The sequence below is a fragment of the Mastigoproctus giganteus genome, chromosome 1 (genome assembly GCF_048544385.1).
Source record: "Mastigoproctus giganteus isolate SK-2022 chromosome 1, ASM4854438v1, whole genome shotgun sequence".
NCBI lineage: Eukaryota > Metazoa > Arthropoda > Arachnida > Uropygi > Thelyphonidae > Mastigoproctus > Mastigoproctus giganteus.
Genome location: NC_143575.1, coordinates 63,134,410 through 63,149,635, shown reverse-complemented (window position 1 = coordinate 63,149,635; position 15,226 = coordinate 63,134,410). Strand labels below are relative to the sequence as shown.

Here is a 15,226-nt window from a genome sequence, read left to right as displayed (position 1 = left end):
AAATGTATTGCAGAGCTCCACTCCAGGCGAAAAGTATGTAGGGTTAAAGCAATGCTGGGAATTTGAATTCATTAACCCAATTTGTCTTTTTAATTAGCTAATAAACATGCTGACTTCCGTATCGCACCGATTTTTTTTGCACTAATATAGTTCATTAAACACGCTATTGAGGTCACTACTTGTCTCTGACAAAGTGGTACAGGTAATTAGAGGAGCCCATTACGGCGTGCGAAAATGCTAATTTCCACTAAACTTAAATTCCTTTTTAAGACTGAAAAACACGAAGTCGCCCATAAGTGACACCTCCGAGACCCAATATTTACTTTCCTTACTCGCTACTTATTTACTTTCCATCCTCTGGATATTCCAATAGATTGATAGCATATTTTTAAGTAATTAAGTTATTGAGGGGGGGAAGAATCTCCCCCATCGCTAAGCCTATGGAACTATCGTGTACTGTGTCCGTAAGAGTGTCGTCTAAGTGGATTTGTCGGGAGAGGATTGTACATTCTCCAACAGGGGGCGATACAATCCCCCCTACCCCCGAGACCGACTATCTCTATATGCAAAATTGCGGTGTTTGTTTAAAAATTTAAAGGAGTAGCCCGAAATTAGAAGGAATGAGCAAAAGAAATGATTTTTATCCATTGTTTTTAACATTTCTTCTAATAATTTTTCCTTCACCCCCTCCCCCTTCAAAAAAATCGGGGTTTCTTAGAACCCATGTGACTGTATCGTTACTTGAAATGAAGAGAAAATAAAAGGATATAAAATGCACTCGGTTTAAAAACACTAAAAAATGTACTAATATATTTAAAATATACGGCATTTTTTTAAATAATTTTGCTCTAGCTTTCAACTGATTGTCTGAAACAGATAATATGTCCGAAAGTGACTTCATAAACAACGTTTTGAAAACATAAATCGCGAAAATTCATACTTCTATTAAAATGAATTGAATTATTGCGATTACCTTTTCTGAGATTTTTTCTTTTGCGGTATCAGAATAAGTCGATTTCCTTATTTTCCAGTGCAGAACCAAAAAAATCCAACAACCCGAGACCTACAAACCCACAAGATGCTATGTGGACATCACGTGATGGATAGATCCTGACACCGACTACTTTCTATGTCAAGTTTTAATAACGGAATGTTTCTTCAAGATTAGGCCGTGACCCACATTTTACTAATGTCGTTAAGGGCGAGGGGTAACACAAGCAGCTATTGTACAGCGCTTAAAAAAAAAAGAAAAGAAAAAAGAAAGAATTCTGAACTTTTCGTTATTGTTTGTATTTTAGCATTCCGGTATGATCTGCACTAAGGAAAAGAAAAAAAAATTTCCCTTCTGAAGTTTAGGGCCCCATCTTGGTATCCCTACACTTTTACCTGACTTTTGTACAAAAATACAGCTGTCTGAATACCTTTTGCGAAACTTCACCGAGCCAAACTTAATCTTTTAGCTTACGTATATATTGTACTTGTGATTTGCCACTGTGTCACTGATTTTGTGAACAGACTTTTTTTTTTTTTTTTTTTTTTCCCAACACGTATCTCTTTTGCTTTGAATTTTTAGATTTTTATATAAAATGTTTTATTTCTTTAAATTAAACGTAAAAATGAACTATCAATTTAACTTTTTTTTTAATTTACTAGTTATTAAGAGCAAATGTTTCAGACACCTGTTCTTCTTTTAAGATAAAAGTATTTTTCAACTTTTTTTAAAATTGTTGCTCAGTTTATAACTACGTCGACCAAAGTCGTGTGCTGGTCGATAATGAACATAAATATTAATACATTTAGTTCGTTAATTGCAAATTACAGTAATTTACAGAACTTCTGCACTTTGAGTACTTTAATAATTGCTTTATTCATGGCAGCCCTAAAGTGGAAAATAAAAGTATTATTCTCATTGTGCTAATGGAGGACAGTTCATCGAAGACTGGACTAAGTAACTTCCGACCAGATTTCAACATTCAGCCATCACGAAACGGTCTATTAATATAACGTGGGTCAGGATAAGGTAGCGTCCTCCAAGGATCGTCAACAAGGTCATCACATGTTTCCTTCGGGATGATCGTAGCTAAGAGGCGCAACATCTATCTGATAATCTTTCTCTTCGATAGTAGCAGAACAGCCTCAAAAGAAGAGGCAATGAGAAAGGGATGTTATTTATGGGGTAGGGGGGTGTTATTGCTCGGAAATCATTTTATAAATTAACACATTTCTTCTACCCGGAATTATGCTTTGGGATCTTAGCTACTTACACAGCACGTGGTATCAGACTTAATCTTGGCTATGCACGCCGTGCGGGGTTGCAGAACCTGTTTCACCTCAGGCTTGTAGACCGTAACGAGCTCTCCAAGTCCCCAATAAGGCAAGCTAGAAGTCACGTGACTGCAAGTCACTCACCTGAAATGGGAAGGCGACGGGAAGACAGGTGTTGATGTCAGAGACGCCTGTGGCAGCCACTAAGAAACGGCGCGTTTCCTCCCTTTCCACTTCTTCCCCCCTTACCATATGCGTCTCGAGCTCGCAGCTAGAAGGATGCAACACTCCATCTAGAGTCTGGCACAGAGGAGGATACGACCAGTCAGCTTGTGGTGATCTGCACATCCGAACCATTTACAAGAGGGGATACCCAACTGGTCCTTAGAGCGCAACTGATCCTTTCTCAGTTTTATTCATTTTTTAAACTGTGCCCCAAAGGAGGGATGTAAGTCCCCCACTTCGTCCCTGCCTCATGTGTAAATACTGTGTATATATGGATAAAGTGGCAGCTGTTGGACAATGAAGGGTCTTCAGTCGGTGTCCTGTTCTTCGTTGGCTCGATGGCCAACGTATCGGTCTTTTCTACTCAGTGGATTACTGCTTGGGATTTTCTTCTTATACTCAGGTGAGTTCTCAAAAGGCATTAAAGTTAATAGCAATTTCCAATTTTATTCAGTTATAATCTAAAACCGGACACCACAGGAACCTTTCATCAGCAATGGCCCATGAAATTCCATTTATCACTCTGTCATTCCACATTAATAAGAACGTGTTTCTGCCAACCTGTTGATGTCAATGCAGTAATTAAAGATGGCTTATAACTAGTTTTCAATCAGTTTACATTTATATTACTTTTACTCTTGTATACATTTAAGCCATTAGAATTAACTTGAGAGTATTCCCATCAGAACCAGTTTTCACCTCATGCAAATGAAACTAGGTGTGGGACTGGTAATTATAAACCAGCTTGGCCATCTGGCGCTTATAATGAAAGGTTTCATGTAAAGATCTTTATTATTACGTTTTGAAATTACTATTTTTATATTAAAATAATACCACCAGCGTATTTAAGAGAAGAAAACAACTTTATAAAACACAACCACGCCAGACGTCTCCAGTCGTCTGCACTTCACACAATTTTCCATCGTTAATGCAATAAAGAATCCTTCACTTGAACATCTGTATGGTCGAGGATAGCAAATCTTTTTAGTGGTTGTCCTCCGGAGGGTTCTCATTCCACCCACGAGTCACGATTCATAAGGTCAAGTGGTTTCGTGTCTTGTCTCACGGAAGGTTCTGATATTCCGTACTTGGAGATGATAATTCCCCATTTCATGAACTTTAGATGGTCACGATTATTTATAAGTAGAAGTAAATGTGAGAGTAATGTGAATGGGGGAATTTTTTTTTTTTTCACACCATGGCCGAGTTAGTAGATATAAAGCGAGAGATGCATAGTTTCTCCGACAGAAACCTCGGGTTTTTCATCCGGATAAACAGGCCAGAGAATTAAACGCAGTTTATAGACTGATAGCCCCAACAGACTGATGCCTCATCGACTTAGGTTTTTTTTTGGCGAAGAAACAAAATAATGAGGGAATATATTAACAACATCAGAAAATTAAAACAGAAAAGTTTGTTCAAATAACTAATAGTAGTAATAAGTTTGTTTTTCCTTCTCGTAATAATATACTGCTTATTTTTATGCCGCTAAAATACGTCACATATCACAACTCAATACGAACAATTAACCAATTAAATGTTATTATACTAAATAATAAAAATAAAATGGTATCGAAATAAATTTTCATTTAACAATTAAAAAAATTCTATTCCACAATTTTTAATAATCTTAAAATATACATTTTTTTTATATAAAGATCAACACAAAATAACAGTTTCCGTGATGCTCCTCGCAGTATTAGAGTATAACTTCGATTATGTGAGCTTCTATTAATCAAGATTTTTGTAACTGAGCCATCCGCCCAAAAGACAGAAAAAATAAAAAAATAAAACAAATTAGTAATAATAAAGAATGTTCTAAGTTTAAAAAATTGCACGACTATTTTGGAAGTAGTTTCAGTTTTGAAAACTCTTGAATCCGGAAGTAAACGATTTCGGGTTAGTCAATAGTTCGTCTTGGAACTGTTTATCCAACTGCACGAGGACCAAGTAGTCGTGTCACTGTCAACTAGATTTCTAAAGGATAAGCATTAATAACCGAAACGCTAGTATTTCGCAACAAACATGATTAATACGTTTTTTTGCCAAAGGTTAATCCCACATATAGTAGTAGTAGAGGCATGTGATGCAAGAAAGCAAGCTTATGTAGCATCAGCTGTAAAAAAAAAAAAAAAAAAAAAACACATTTCACACATCCGTTCACTCTAAACGTTTGTCCAGTTCCTCCTCGAATTTATTTAAGCATCAACTTCCACAACGACAGATGGAAGTTTTTTCCAGCAATGAACTACCCGCTGGTAAAGGCAAATTTCCGCACATCTATTCTACAACTGTCTTTCCTCAATTTGAATGTATGCCCCCTCAGGTTAGTAATCTGAGCAAGAGGAAGGAAGGATCCCATCAGAATTCAGCCTGCTCAACCCATTCAAGGCCTCATACACCTCAATCAGATCACCCAGGTGCCTAGTCTCCAGACGCTGCAATTTGTAGAACTTAAGCCTTTCTTAGTAAGAGGACCTCTTCGTTCCCCTCACCAATCTTGTTGCCCTTCTCTGTACTCGCTCAAGCAACTCTACATCCTTCCTAAAATGATACCTCCAGACCTGTATGCAGTACTCAAGGCATGGCCTGACCATTGCGTTATACAAAGGAATAATCACCCCCTTTTCCCTACTAGCAAAATTCTTCTATATCATTGACAATACTCCATCCTGCTCTGGCCTGTCTGCACTGCACAGAAAACTTTATATCTGACTGCACAATTACTTCCAAGTCTTTTTTCATTTTCTCCCTCCTTAAGTGTAGTACCACACAAGTTGGTACGTTTCTCTGGGGTTACTTCTGCCCATATGCAGCACTTTATTTTTGTCAATGTTTAAACTTCAGTTGCCACTTCTCAGTCCATCTGCTAACTTTTCTAGATCCTGTTGCAGTAGCACACTGCCATTGCTGTCGTTAAATACCCTGCCAACCTTTGTATCACCTGCATACTTGGACATTAAGCCTGATATACCGTCATCAATATCATATCTGACATCGGATGCTGATTTATTACGAATGTGTTCGAAGGCCACCTTAAGTTTCTGAAAAACGTTTTTGTGGATGTCTAACACCGAACGCATTGCTCTTAATAAAAAAAAAAAAAAAAAACAACAAAAAAGCTTACCAAAAGAGTAAGTTACAACTTTATTAATTTAGTGTTTTTATTAATTTACACTATACATTTTATACATTCGGCTTTATTTGTAGTTGTTATTGTTTAACAAAATCTTTTTAAATTACTCTGTACATAAATATTTTTTATTGTTGTTAGTAATAAGGAATACTATTACAGTAATAAATGAATCTCAAGCACCTATTAATTAAAAGGCGAGTTTCTATTATGCGAGGCAGTCTCGCTCCCATTCACCTCGGATAATCGTAGGTCCTAGTATACTTTGTATCTAAAAGGCTTCGATACACAAGAAAATATATTACGATGTAAATTTATATATTTTTGTTTATTATTTGTGGAGTATGAAACCAGCGTTTAGAGACACAGAATACAAAAGCCAAATCGTTATTGATAAAGTATGCAAACTCACACATAAATCTGCGATATACCTTTTGTTAATACGAATACTTTAATAAATTACAGGTAATTATTATACTGATATTATATATTATGTACTTTAACAAAAAGAAACAAAAACTTACCTGTACGATTCAAATTATAAAGAACACAATAGAACGTTATTACATTTAATTCCACACAGTATTCTGTAATTAAAAGAATAAAGATATACAGTTGCTTGGCAACACGCCAGTGTAGCAGAAGACATTAGGTGAAGCGAAAATAAAAGTAAAAGCTGAAGTTTTGTACACGTGACAAACACAACGCGCAATTAAACATAAAATACGTAATTAAAATAAACGCTAAAGTTATAAAACCACTAAAACCCAGAAAAAGCGTGACATATGCTAACTTGAAGCTAATTTAAAGAATGTTTAATGACATTTTTGAATGGCATTTGTTTATAAGTAACGCTTTCGATGTCCAGACTCTTAATTAGAATAAATACAGAGAAAAGTCTTCATGCGATAAATTATAGTTTTGCAGTGTTTAACTGAATGGTAATTAGTTGCGACTTCCACAGAATATTTCCTAAGCACCAACATTAACAAAGGTAAGGCATATTCACTCTGCAAGCATCAATAGTTTTATTAAATTAAGTCACTTTGTTTTAATAAATATTTCCATCTGTCTTTCCTCTTTGTTAGTAAATTAATCAGTCGCATTACTTATCAGCTGGGAAATTAATAGCAGGGATGTCAAAAAGATTATTTTAATAAAACTGGAATCAAATTATTCAACTGAAATAAATGAATGCCTCGAAAGTTCGATGCAAAGTTTACATTTTAAAATCGACTTCAATAAAACAGTTTCCAGTTATCAAGTGATGTTATTACCTATTCTCCGGCACGATTTTCGCCTTTCAGTCAAATCTCCTGTCATTTTATAGAATTAAAATTCTAAACTTCAATTTGCAGATTTATTTACCAGAATTACTTCTCTGTTGTCCGAAATTATGTTTTTATGTACACTACTCTTTATTTTATATACACAGTACAGTCTATATCAGCGTGTGCAGGATCTAGTGTACAACGTGAGAGTTACATTAATATTTGATAATTTATACTGTTTATGTTACTAGAATGACAAGTTATCAGTTTTAAAAGAAGACAGAATATAAATAAACGCAAGAAATATCGCATTCACCGGAAAACTTTCTGAAAATTGAAAAGTAGCAAATAAGAACACGTGGTTTCTACCTCGGTAAGTGACAGAGAGAGGGAGATAGAGAAAGAAAGATAAGTACAAGAAATTGAAAAAAATATGGTAGGTAAAATTGACTCTGTCCTGTGGAACCGAGGGTAAATAGAGGAAGAGCTTAAACAGATATTAGATTTTTCATATCACTTGAGATTTCGCACGGTTCAAGGCAAGTTGGATATTTTCCTAGGAAGTTCCTAAATCGATTCTGCCTAGATTTTACTACGTAAATCAACACGAAAATTTATTTTGGCTTCTTTTCTTGGGTTTACGATATAATTTGATTAAAACTATTCCTATGCTGTTTTATTATTAAGACAGCAGTCTTGAATCTGCTCGGAAACAAACTGAAATCAAATTGATTGATTTGAAGAGTTATACTGAAAAACAGCACAGAAATTTTAAGGGTAAGGGACTAAATTCTGAAGTTTTGTGTTTGACGAATTCTGGTCTTATATTTTCTCCTAACAGAAACACACAAGCACCCTCTAACTGTATACCAAGTAAATGAAAGAAGGAAGGCTGGTCTTCGCATTACTCAAACAAAAAGATATCCTGCCACGAGATATCTCTATACCTAAATACAGAAAAGTAAACTGGGACACAGCCTACAGCAATCTCACATTCTTTCGCCTTGGAAGAACCTACTTATTACTTCCAACATCGTTAATTGTTTCCCCCCAAGTCTATTGATACCTTGGAGCAAACTTGTTTTATGTCAGGGAAAAAATACGGAAGTTGTCTGGAACAGTTATACTGCTTATGAAACGAAAAATCTCTTGACAAATTATAATATCGAAAAACAATGTCTCTTCTAAGAAATCAGTAGAGTGTTAAATCGCTATTGTGATATTTTTCTTACTTGATCAGTTGACGAGCTTATCCCTGGGAATCCATAACTGCTGGAATGGTATACGATAATTGTTACCTGATACTTGAACGGACAACATTGTGTGCATTAAAAGTTTTCCAACTTTATTTGCATCGAATATAAATGAACATTTAGAAAAAATAAGATAAAAAGTTCCACTACTTTAGAGGACACGTTCTCGATTGACATCCGGGTTGAAGTATTTCTACTATAGAGAAACTCCCATAATTATCAGCGATGACTGTGAGAACAGGTCAGTTGGGGAGCAGGGTGAAGGTGATATCTTAGTGAGAAAACAATCCCATTTGTGGTCGGCTTTGGTACTGTAAGCAGTAGAATATTAATTTGGATCTAGAGAAATAAAATTGGAGTGAAGTTGAGAAGAACGTCATTTCTACTATGGTGGATATAAAGCCTGTGCAGAAATAATTTCTTATAGAACTTTTAGGCGGAGAACTACTAGATTTGTTATAGTGGAATATGTTCTATGGATCTCCATGAATGGTGATCACCATGGGCACATTTAAAGCTAGCGCCGCTCCTGACCTCAGACGGTATTATACTAAAGGAAGGTGATGTTTATTTCTTGCGACTGATTTGTCGTAAGGATCAGAAGTAAAAGGCTGAGTGTTACCGCTTGATGGGTGATCTGTTTGATAATGATTTGAATATTTATCGTTGTGGAGTGTGAGAGTGACGTGAAAGGAGAGCCGCCCATTACTATTCAGTCACGTGAAAATTCAGTACTTATGCAGGGAAGCTTGCAAATTTTTCTTGGTGGACGTATATACGGATATATAAACGTACATTTTATATACGTACATACGTATATAAAATGGTCAATACGTCCATAAAATGGACGTATTGACCATTTTATGACACCAAGAATGAAATGAGAATAATTTTTTTAGACGGCTTTGCCTTGGATGGGAATCTTGATGTTGTTTGGAATAAGCTCTAGACTGGCTTTTACTTCATAAGAAGTCACGTTACAGTTTGTTAAACGGAGGCTACTGTGGTTGTGTGCGCGCGCATGTGTGTGTTAAGTGCCAAAGAACTAAGGCTATGAGGTGCCAGTAAATTACGTCCGTAATTGCATGAAAAACTCGAGTTTCCGAGAGAAAGAGACCATGGAACCAGCGCCTGAGACCTACTAACTCTGCTACGGTGCGATAAAAGTCCATAAAAATTTGAAGGTTACCTTGGGAACTGAGAAGGTCGGGTGAGAGGGAGGAAACAAATAACATCCCTGAGAAGACTGCTCCTTGTACTTTGCATATTCTTTGTAAAATACTATTGCTTTATTTAAGAAATTCTATTCTTTTTCTGGAAATAAATAAATAAATGGATCTGATGCTGATCAATAAATTCTTCCCTTAAAACATGACTGTGTGTAGTTTACAAGATTCGTATCTAGGTTGTCAAAGGCCACTGAAATATCCCGGATATTAATATGTAGTTGTTTCATAAGGTAGAGCACTTTTTGAATCCATAATAGTGCTTTCGGTTGATTAACAATGGTTGAACGACGATTGAACGATGGCTAACTGAATGGGAGCGCTTCTTGAAGTCCAAACAAGCAATGAGATTCAATAATTGGACTTACAGGATTGTTTTGAAGAGTGTTCTTCATGGAAGTAGGTTTTAAAAGAAATGGACCTTTTATATTGATCGGGTATTTTAATTTCGGTAAAGGTTTGACGAGCTACTGCATCTAAAGGATTAGGTATATAGGAGAGGTATGGTAGTTTCTAGTAGGTACATTTTGATAACTGCCCACTCCATCAGAATTTTTTCATTAACAGAACTATACTATGAAATAAGATAAGTGTAAATATCTTTAATTTTGAATACTTTATTATTAAGACAGCAGTCTTGAATCTGCTCGGAAACAAACTGAAATCAAATTGATTGATTTGAAGAGTTATACTGAAAAACAGCAGAGAAATTATAAGGGTAAGGGACTAGTATACTAATATTCAAAATTAAAGATATTTACTGGATTTACACTTATCTTATTTCACTGTACCATGGATCCCAGTACAACAGGCCCATTTATACTTAGAACTATACTACTTTCAAACGGCATAAGATGCTAACGACCTTTTGTCAGTATCGTCGTCTTGTTCACAGAATAGTATCATGAGTTCCTCACACTTTCTGAGTTTCTACTGGCAGCAGTTTGTTATTTTCATCTTACATACAATTTACTTGAAGAAAACACCTCGTTTTTAGAAACTGAATTAAAAAAAAAAAAAAAAAATAGCTGCCGAAATTTTACACAGATGTGGTTACCCCTTTATGAGACTGACTAACGTGAAAAGCTAATAAAGTTTCCTCCCTCACAGTGAAATGTATTTTTAACTTTAGTGGAGAACAGAAATCAAACCCGTGTTCTTTTTCCTTAAATTGTAAGACAGTTAAAGTTATCCACTGTGCTATTCACAAGGGTGCTATTAGAAATAAAGAAAAAGCTTCCGTGAACGTCTGCAATGGGCATGTTGTCCTCGTGGGCAGCACAGCTGGTATAACCACCGTCCTCCCCACACCGGGTGGAAAAGACTGAGTTCGAATCCCGTCAATGACGCGAGGAATTTTTATGGGTCTTTTTCATAATGTTGCTGAGTTAGGCGGTCTCAGGCGAGGGTAGTATGTTTTTTTTTTTTTTTCTCCCTGAAACTCGGGTTTTTCATCCAGTGTACGACACAATATGGCCTATTACTGGTAAGATTCTAAGATGGATTACTGAGTGGCTACAGGGCAGAAGGCAAAGTTGCTGATGCGCCTAAAGATCAACAACCAATGGGTACGTCAACATCAGTCATCTGAGAAAAGAAAAGGTGATTGAATAAAATTCCATTAGTAACTAAAAATTAAGAGAGTAACTTTGTATTTAATGATTGGCAATTAACTTAAAATCCCATACGTGATTTTAAATAAAAACAATCAAAGAATGAAATTAACGTTCATTGAAAGAAAGCATTTTTTTAATTAACTTACATCATTCTTGCAATAAAGGCTTACACTCAGTCATTTGAATAAAACGAGCCAAAATTTACACAGAATTAAAGTTCCATTTCACATGGTCCTTTCAAAACTATTTGTAACTTGTTACTTTTGAATTATAAATCTGCATTTATTTCCTACTTCCTGTTGGAAGTTTAATCTTTCTTCGTGATAAATCTGTCGCCGCCCCTAAAGCAGTTTCACCTACATACTAGCTCATCAGAAGGCGCAATCTGTATTAAATCTGTACTAAATAAAATCAGCCACTGGGCATTCAAGGTTAACAAGTAACACGTCAGTTTGGAACTTGTAAGATCTGTCAATATTAAGATATTGTAGAGATACAAAAGGTCTTAAGCTTAATAAATATGCCAAGATCACATCAGAACAAAAATAGCGTCTCAGTTTGATATGGCCAATAATGTTTTTATTAATTAGTCCTCAGATTTTACTAATACAGATTTAAAAATGTCCGCCATCTTCGATACCAAATTTGTTTAGAAGAACAATTATTTTAAATTAGAAAAATACGGCATTTATAAGACTGAAAATTAATATTTTTAAATCCATACTAGTAAAAACTGATGACTAATTAATTTTCAAAGGCAATGAAACACAGGCATGCAGATATTCTTGTACGTTAATATTAAAATAAGCGAAAAATAGTAACACCGCTAAGCAATTACGTATGCAAATCAGTTTTTTCCCAATTGGCACTAATGCAATAAGGATGTGGGGATTTGTTTTGGCTTAGATGACCGAAATGATGCTAAAAATAGGCAGAATGATAAAGACAAGTTGCGCTATGAAAACACCCTTAAAACGTTGGGGAAACATTACATCGCATTCCTTTGCTTTTCCAAGAACCGTCACCTGCTGACCTTTTGCATGATGAAGGAGCCTGGTCTCTAGAAAACCTGTTCTCCGACCTACTTAGAGCAGCCAGCGTTTTCTAAACTCCGAGGACACTGGCGACCTGTAAGTAGGGCAGTTAGACAGAACGAGCTCATTTCCTGGACTGTGGCCACCCTTTTCGTAACCTGCTTTGTCCCTCGAACCGTACAACGTCATGAGCAGCAACTCACTGGTGCCTATTTCGGATGCGCTTTCACTGACAGGGCTGTTGCAACTATAAGACATTCTTGATCTATCTGCAATAACAGCACAAATGATTTTCTTCGATAATACGTCTTCTAGGCTATTTAGATCCGAGTTCGTGGATGTACCAAATGGCTCTGTAAATGATTTATATAGTTTGCTGGTTCGCTAACTTGAAATAGATCTAAATTGAAATGAGTTTCGAGACGAGGTGGTTTTTTTTTTTTTTTTTTTTTGTTCTGTTCTCATTTATCATTTAGCCAATTGTAAGAATGGGAAACTCTTTAGTTTATTATAGCGCATTGGCATTTGATCGCGAATGACCTTGAGAATTTTGAAGCAAAGTTTTCCAGTATCCATTCCCAACAGATACTTTGATATTTACCATGAAACGTGAGCGAAAAAGCAGCCATTACAAAATACACATTCTATCAGTTTCTGAACTGACTCAAGTGATAGAGGACTTCATATCTGAAATGTCATCTTTGGACAGAATTAAAAATATGGTTTCGTTGTAAAAATTTGCCCTTAAAATTAGTCACTCCTTCTACAATTCGTTTAGGAGAGGTATTATTTTAATTGAACTTTTTATAAAAAAAACAGTCGGGCTCTTAAAGTTAATTCAGAATTAAGAAATACAAATTTAGTTTATTAATTATTTAGCCGGTAAACTTAGATACATTCAGATTAGATTCAATATTAAATTCAGACACCTTTTATTTTTTCCAAGATGGCGTCAACAAAATAAAAATAAACATATTAAAGATACAAAGACGTGTTTATTCATTTGACTTTTATAAATTGTTGGTTTTGCGCGAGAGAAATCGAAACTGTTGGTAACCACACTTCCACGCCGAATCTCTCTCTCAATGGCGTAAATACACTCCTTTCTGCACTTAACATGGGAGAAAGAGAGAGCAAACTTCTCCATTTCACTATATATTTAATGGTTATTGTTATTTAATGGTTATTGTTGTTTGTTAGTTGTTGGCGCATCGGCTTCTGTGGCATTTAATGGTAAATAACTAAATGTAAATTTTCTTTTTGAACTTCAATATTTAGCATTTGCAAAATCACACAGACACTACAAATAAGTAAAATTGCAGTTCTACAGTAATGCAAACTAATTTAAAGAATATATATATTCATTATTTTTTTTTTTATATTCAAGGTTACAGTACTTTTAGCCTTGAAAGTCTCTAAGATAACTGTAGAAACGTCGGCTGAAAGGGGCTTCTGGTCTGGTCTTGCAGGTTAGTAGTAGTTGCGTGGGGGAATTCATGGCTCACCCATGTCAGAAATTTCCGTTCCGGTCTACAAGAGAAGAAAATGATGGGGGGGGGGGATGGTCCGATAACTTTTAAGTTAAAAATAATGCGTAAATCACACGATAGTTACTAACACAAGATAGTGCAGGATTGAGCGAATTTCTGCCCACTCAGTAATACGGCAAAGATTTGAAGCTCGTTAATCATTTAACTTCTTTATACTTATTAATTCGTGTTAGTTTTGACATTATGGTGGCTTCATCCTTTGTCACTCGTTGGAATTAGGTTCGAATCCCGTTAGGAACTGGGTTCGGATTCGAACTAGGAAATCATAAAGACATCTTTAATCGGAGCTGTAATTAGCCAATCGCAAAAGCGTAGGGTTTTGCCCGTGGGTTACTCAGGATTTTTCGGTGCGCTACAAACATAATACTTCAACAAAACTTTTCACAGAAACATAATACATACCTATACGCCATTAAATCAATAGTAACAGTAGTAATAAAATATCAATAGTACTGAGGCGTTTTACACTCATTTAAGTACTAATAGGGCCATAATCCTACTAACTTCAGTAAGTTTACAAGAACTAGTGTATTCATTCATAGCGTGCATAGCGTGTGTGTGTGTGTGTGTGTTTTGGAAAATATGAAAGGATTAGACAAACCTTAGTTGAATTTCAAAACACCTGAAGAAATTTTTCAATATAGATAGTTCTCATTATCTAATTTTAAATAGATAATGACTGAGTTTAATATCTACCCGCAAGTAATAATTTTTTTTTAATTCCTATTATAAATATCCGTTTTATCCGTATTATAAATAGCTTTTTACAAATGAATACTTGTGATTAATGGACAAAATTATTTCACCACTCTGAGGATTATGATTTGCTGAGGGGAGGCGGGGGACTCGGAGCGCTATCTTAGATGACAAGTTGCGCTGTGGATTACTTAATCCAATTTTTATTGGTTGAAAATAATGCAAGCAAAATAACTTACAAGGTTAGCTACATTCTAATATCAATAGTATCTGTCTGTGTAAGAGAGTCATCTGTATAAGGTTTAAAAACTTTCTCTTTTGAGACATCCTCTATTCAATACGTTAATTCTAAAAATAACAATTTTAATAGGAGTTATTTATATAATATTTCATTCGCCGAACCATGAGACTTAAGTTACCTATTTAAGCATACATAAATACTGCTCCTAAATTTTATACAGAAAACATCTAAAGCTCGTGTGTTCGCTTAAATTTAGCTAAAGAGTTAATATCTGGCAACGTTAATAATTAAAGTCTCGATGATAGCTATTGCTATAGCAAGGTCTGCGATGTGTCGCATAAATAAATAAGATTATTAATCTGTAGGCGTAGTCCCAAAATCTCTCTCGTATTACATTGAAGTGCATTAATACCGAAGAGTATGAAAATCCCTGGATGATTTATCGCAATAAGGTCAGTTCGTTCATATAATTAAAATTCCAGGATCTTGAAAGATGACTCCATATTTCTCTCGATCTTACCATAATGGTACATAATATGCACATATTTCTTTTATACTCCTTTGTATATCTTTCTAATGTGTAACGGTGGAGTGGAACCACTACCGGTGGTGATTTTGAATGCCATAAACTCCCGTATAAATCCTCCAAAACCGGTCATGAATTTTCCGATGGATGCTAAACTTTGAACTTTTTGGCTAGATGTATTCTTGTAGTT

General features: G+C 35.3%; 2 protein-coding genes across 5 annotated transcripts in view; one reads left to right on the top strand and one right to left on the bottom strand.

The window, feature by feature from the left end:
* The window catches only part of LOC150090857 (membrane progestin receptor gamma-like), a 269,443-nt gene that overhangs the window by 242,021 nt on the left and 12,196 nt on the right, over window positions 1–15,226 (bottom strand). The gene's annotated exons all lie outside the window — the stretch shown is intronic.
* LOC150090856 (uncharacterized) overlaps window positions 2,511–15,226 on the top strand; it is a 187,472-nt gene continuing 174,756 nt past the window's right edge. For all 4 annotated transcript variants that reach the window (XM_090373141.1, XM_090373134.1, XM_090373128.1 and 1 more), the window contains exon 1: window positions 2,511–2,893. In XM_090373141.1, the coding sequence (XP_090229267.1) occupies window positions 2,788–2,893 (106 nt within the window). In that variant the 5' untranslated portion in view covers window positions 2,511–2,787. The remainder of the gene's footprint in view (window positions 2,894–15,226) is intronic.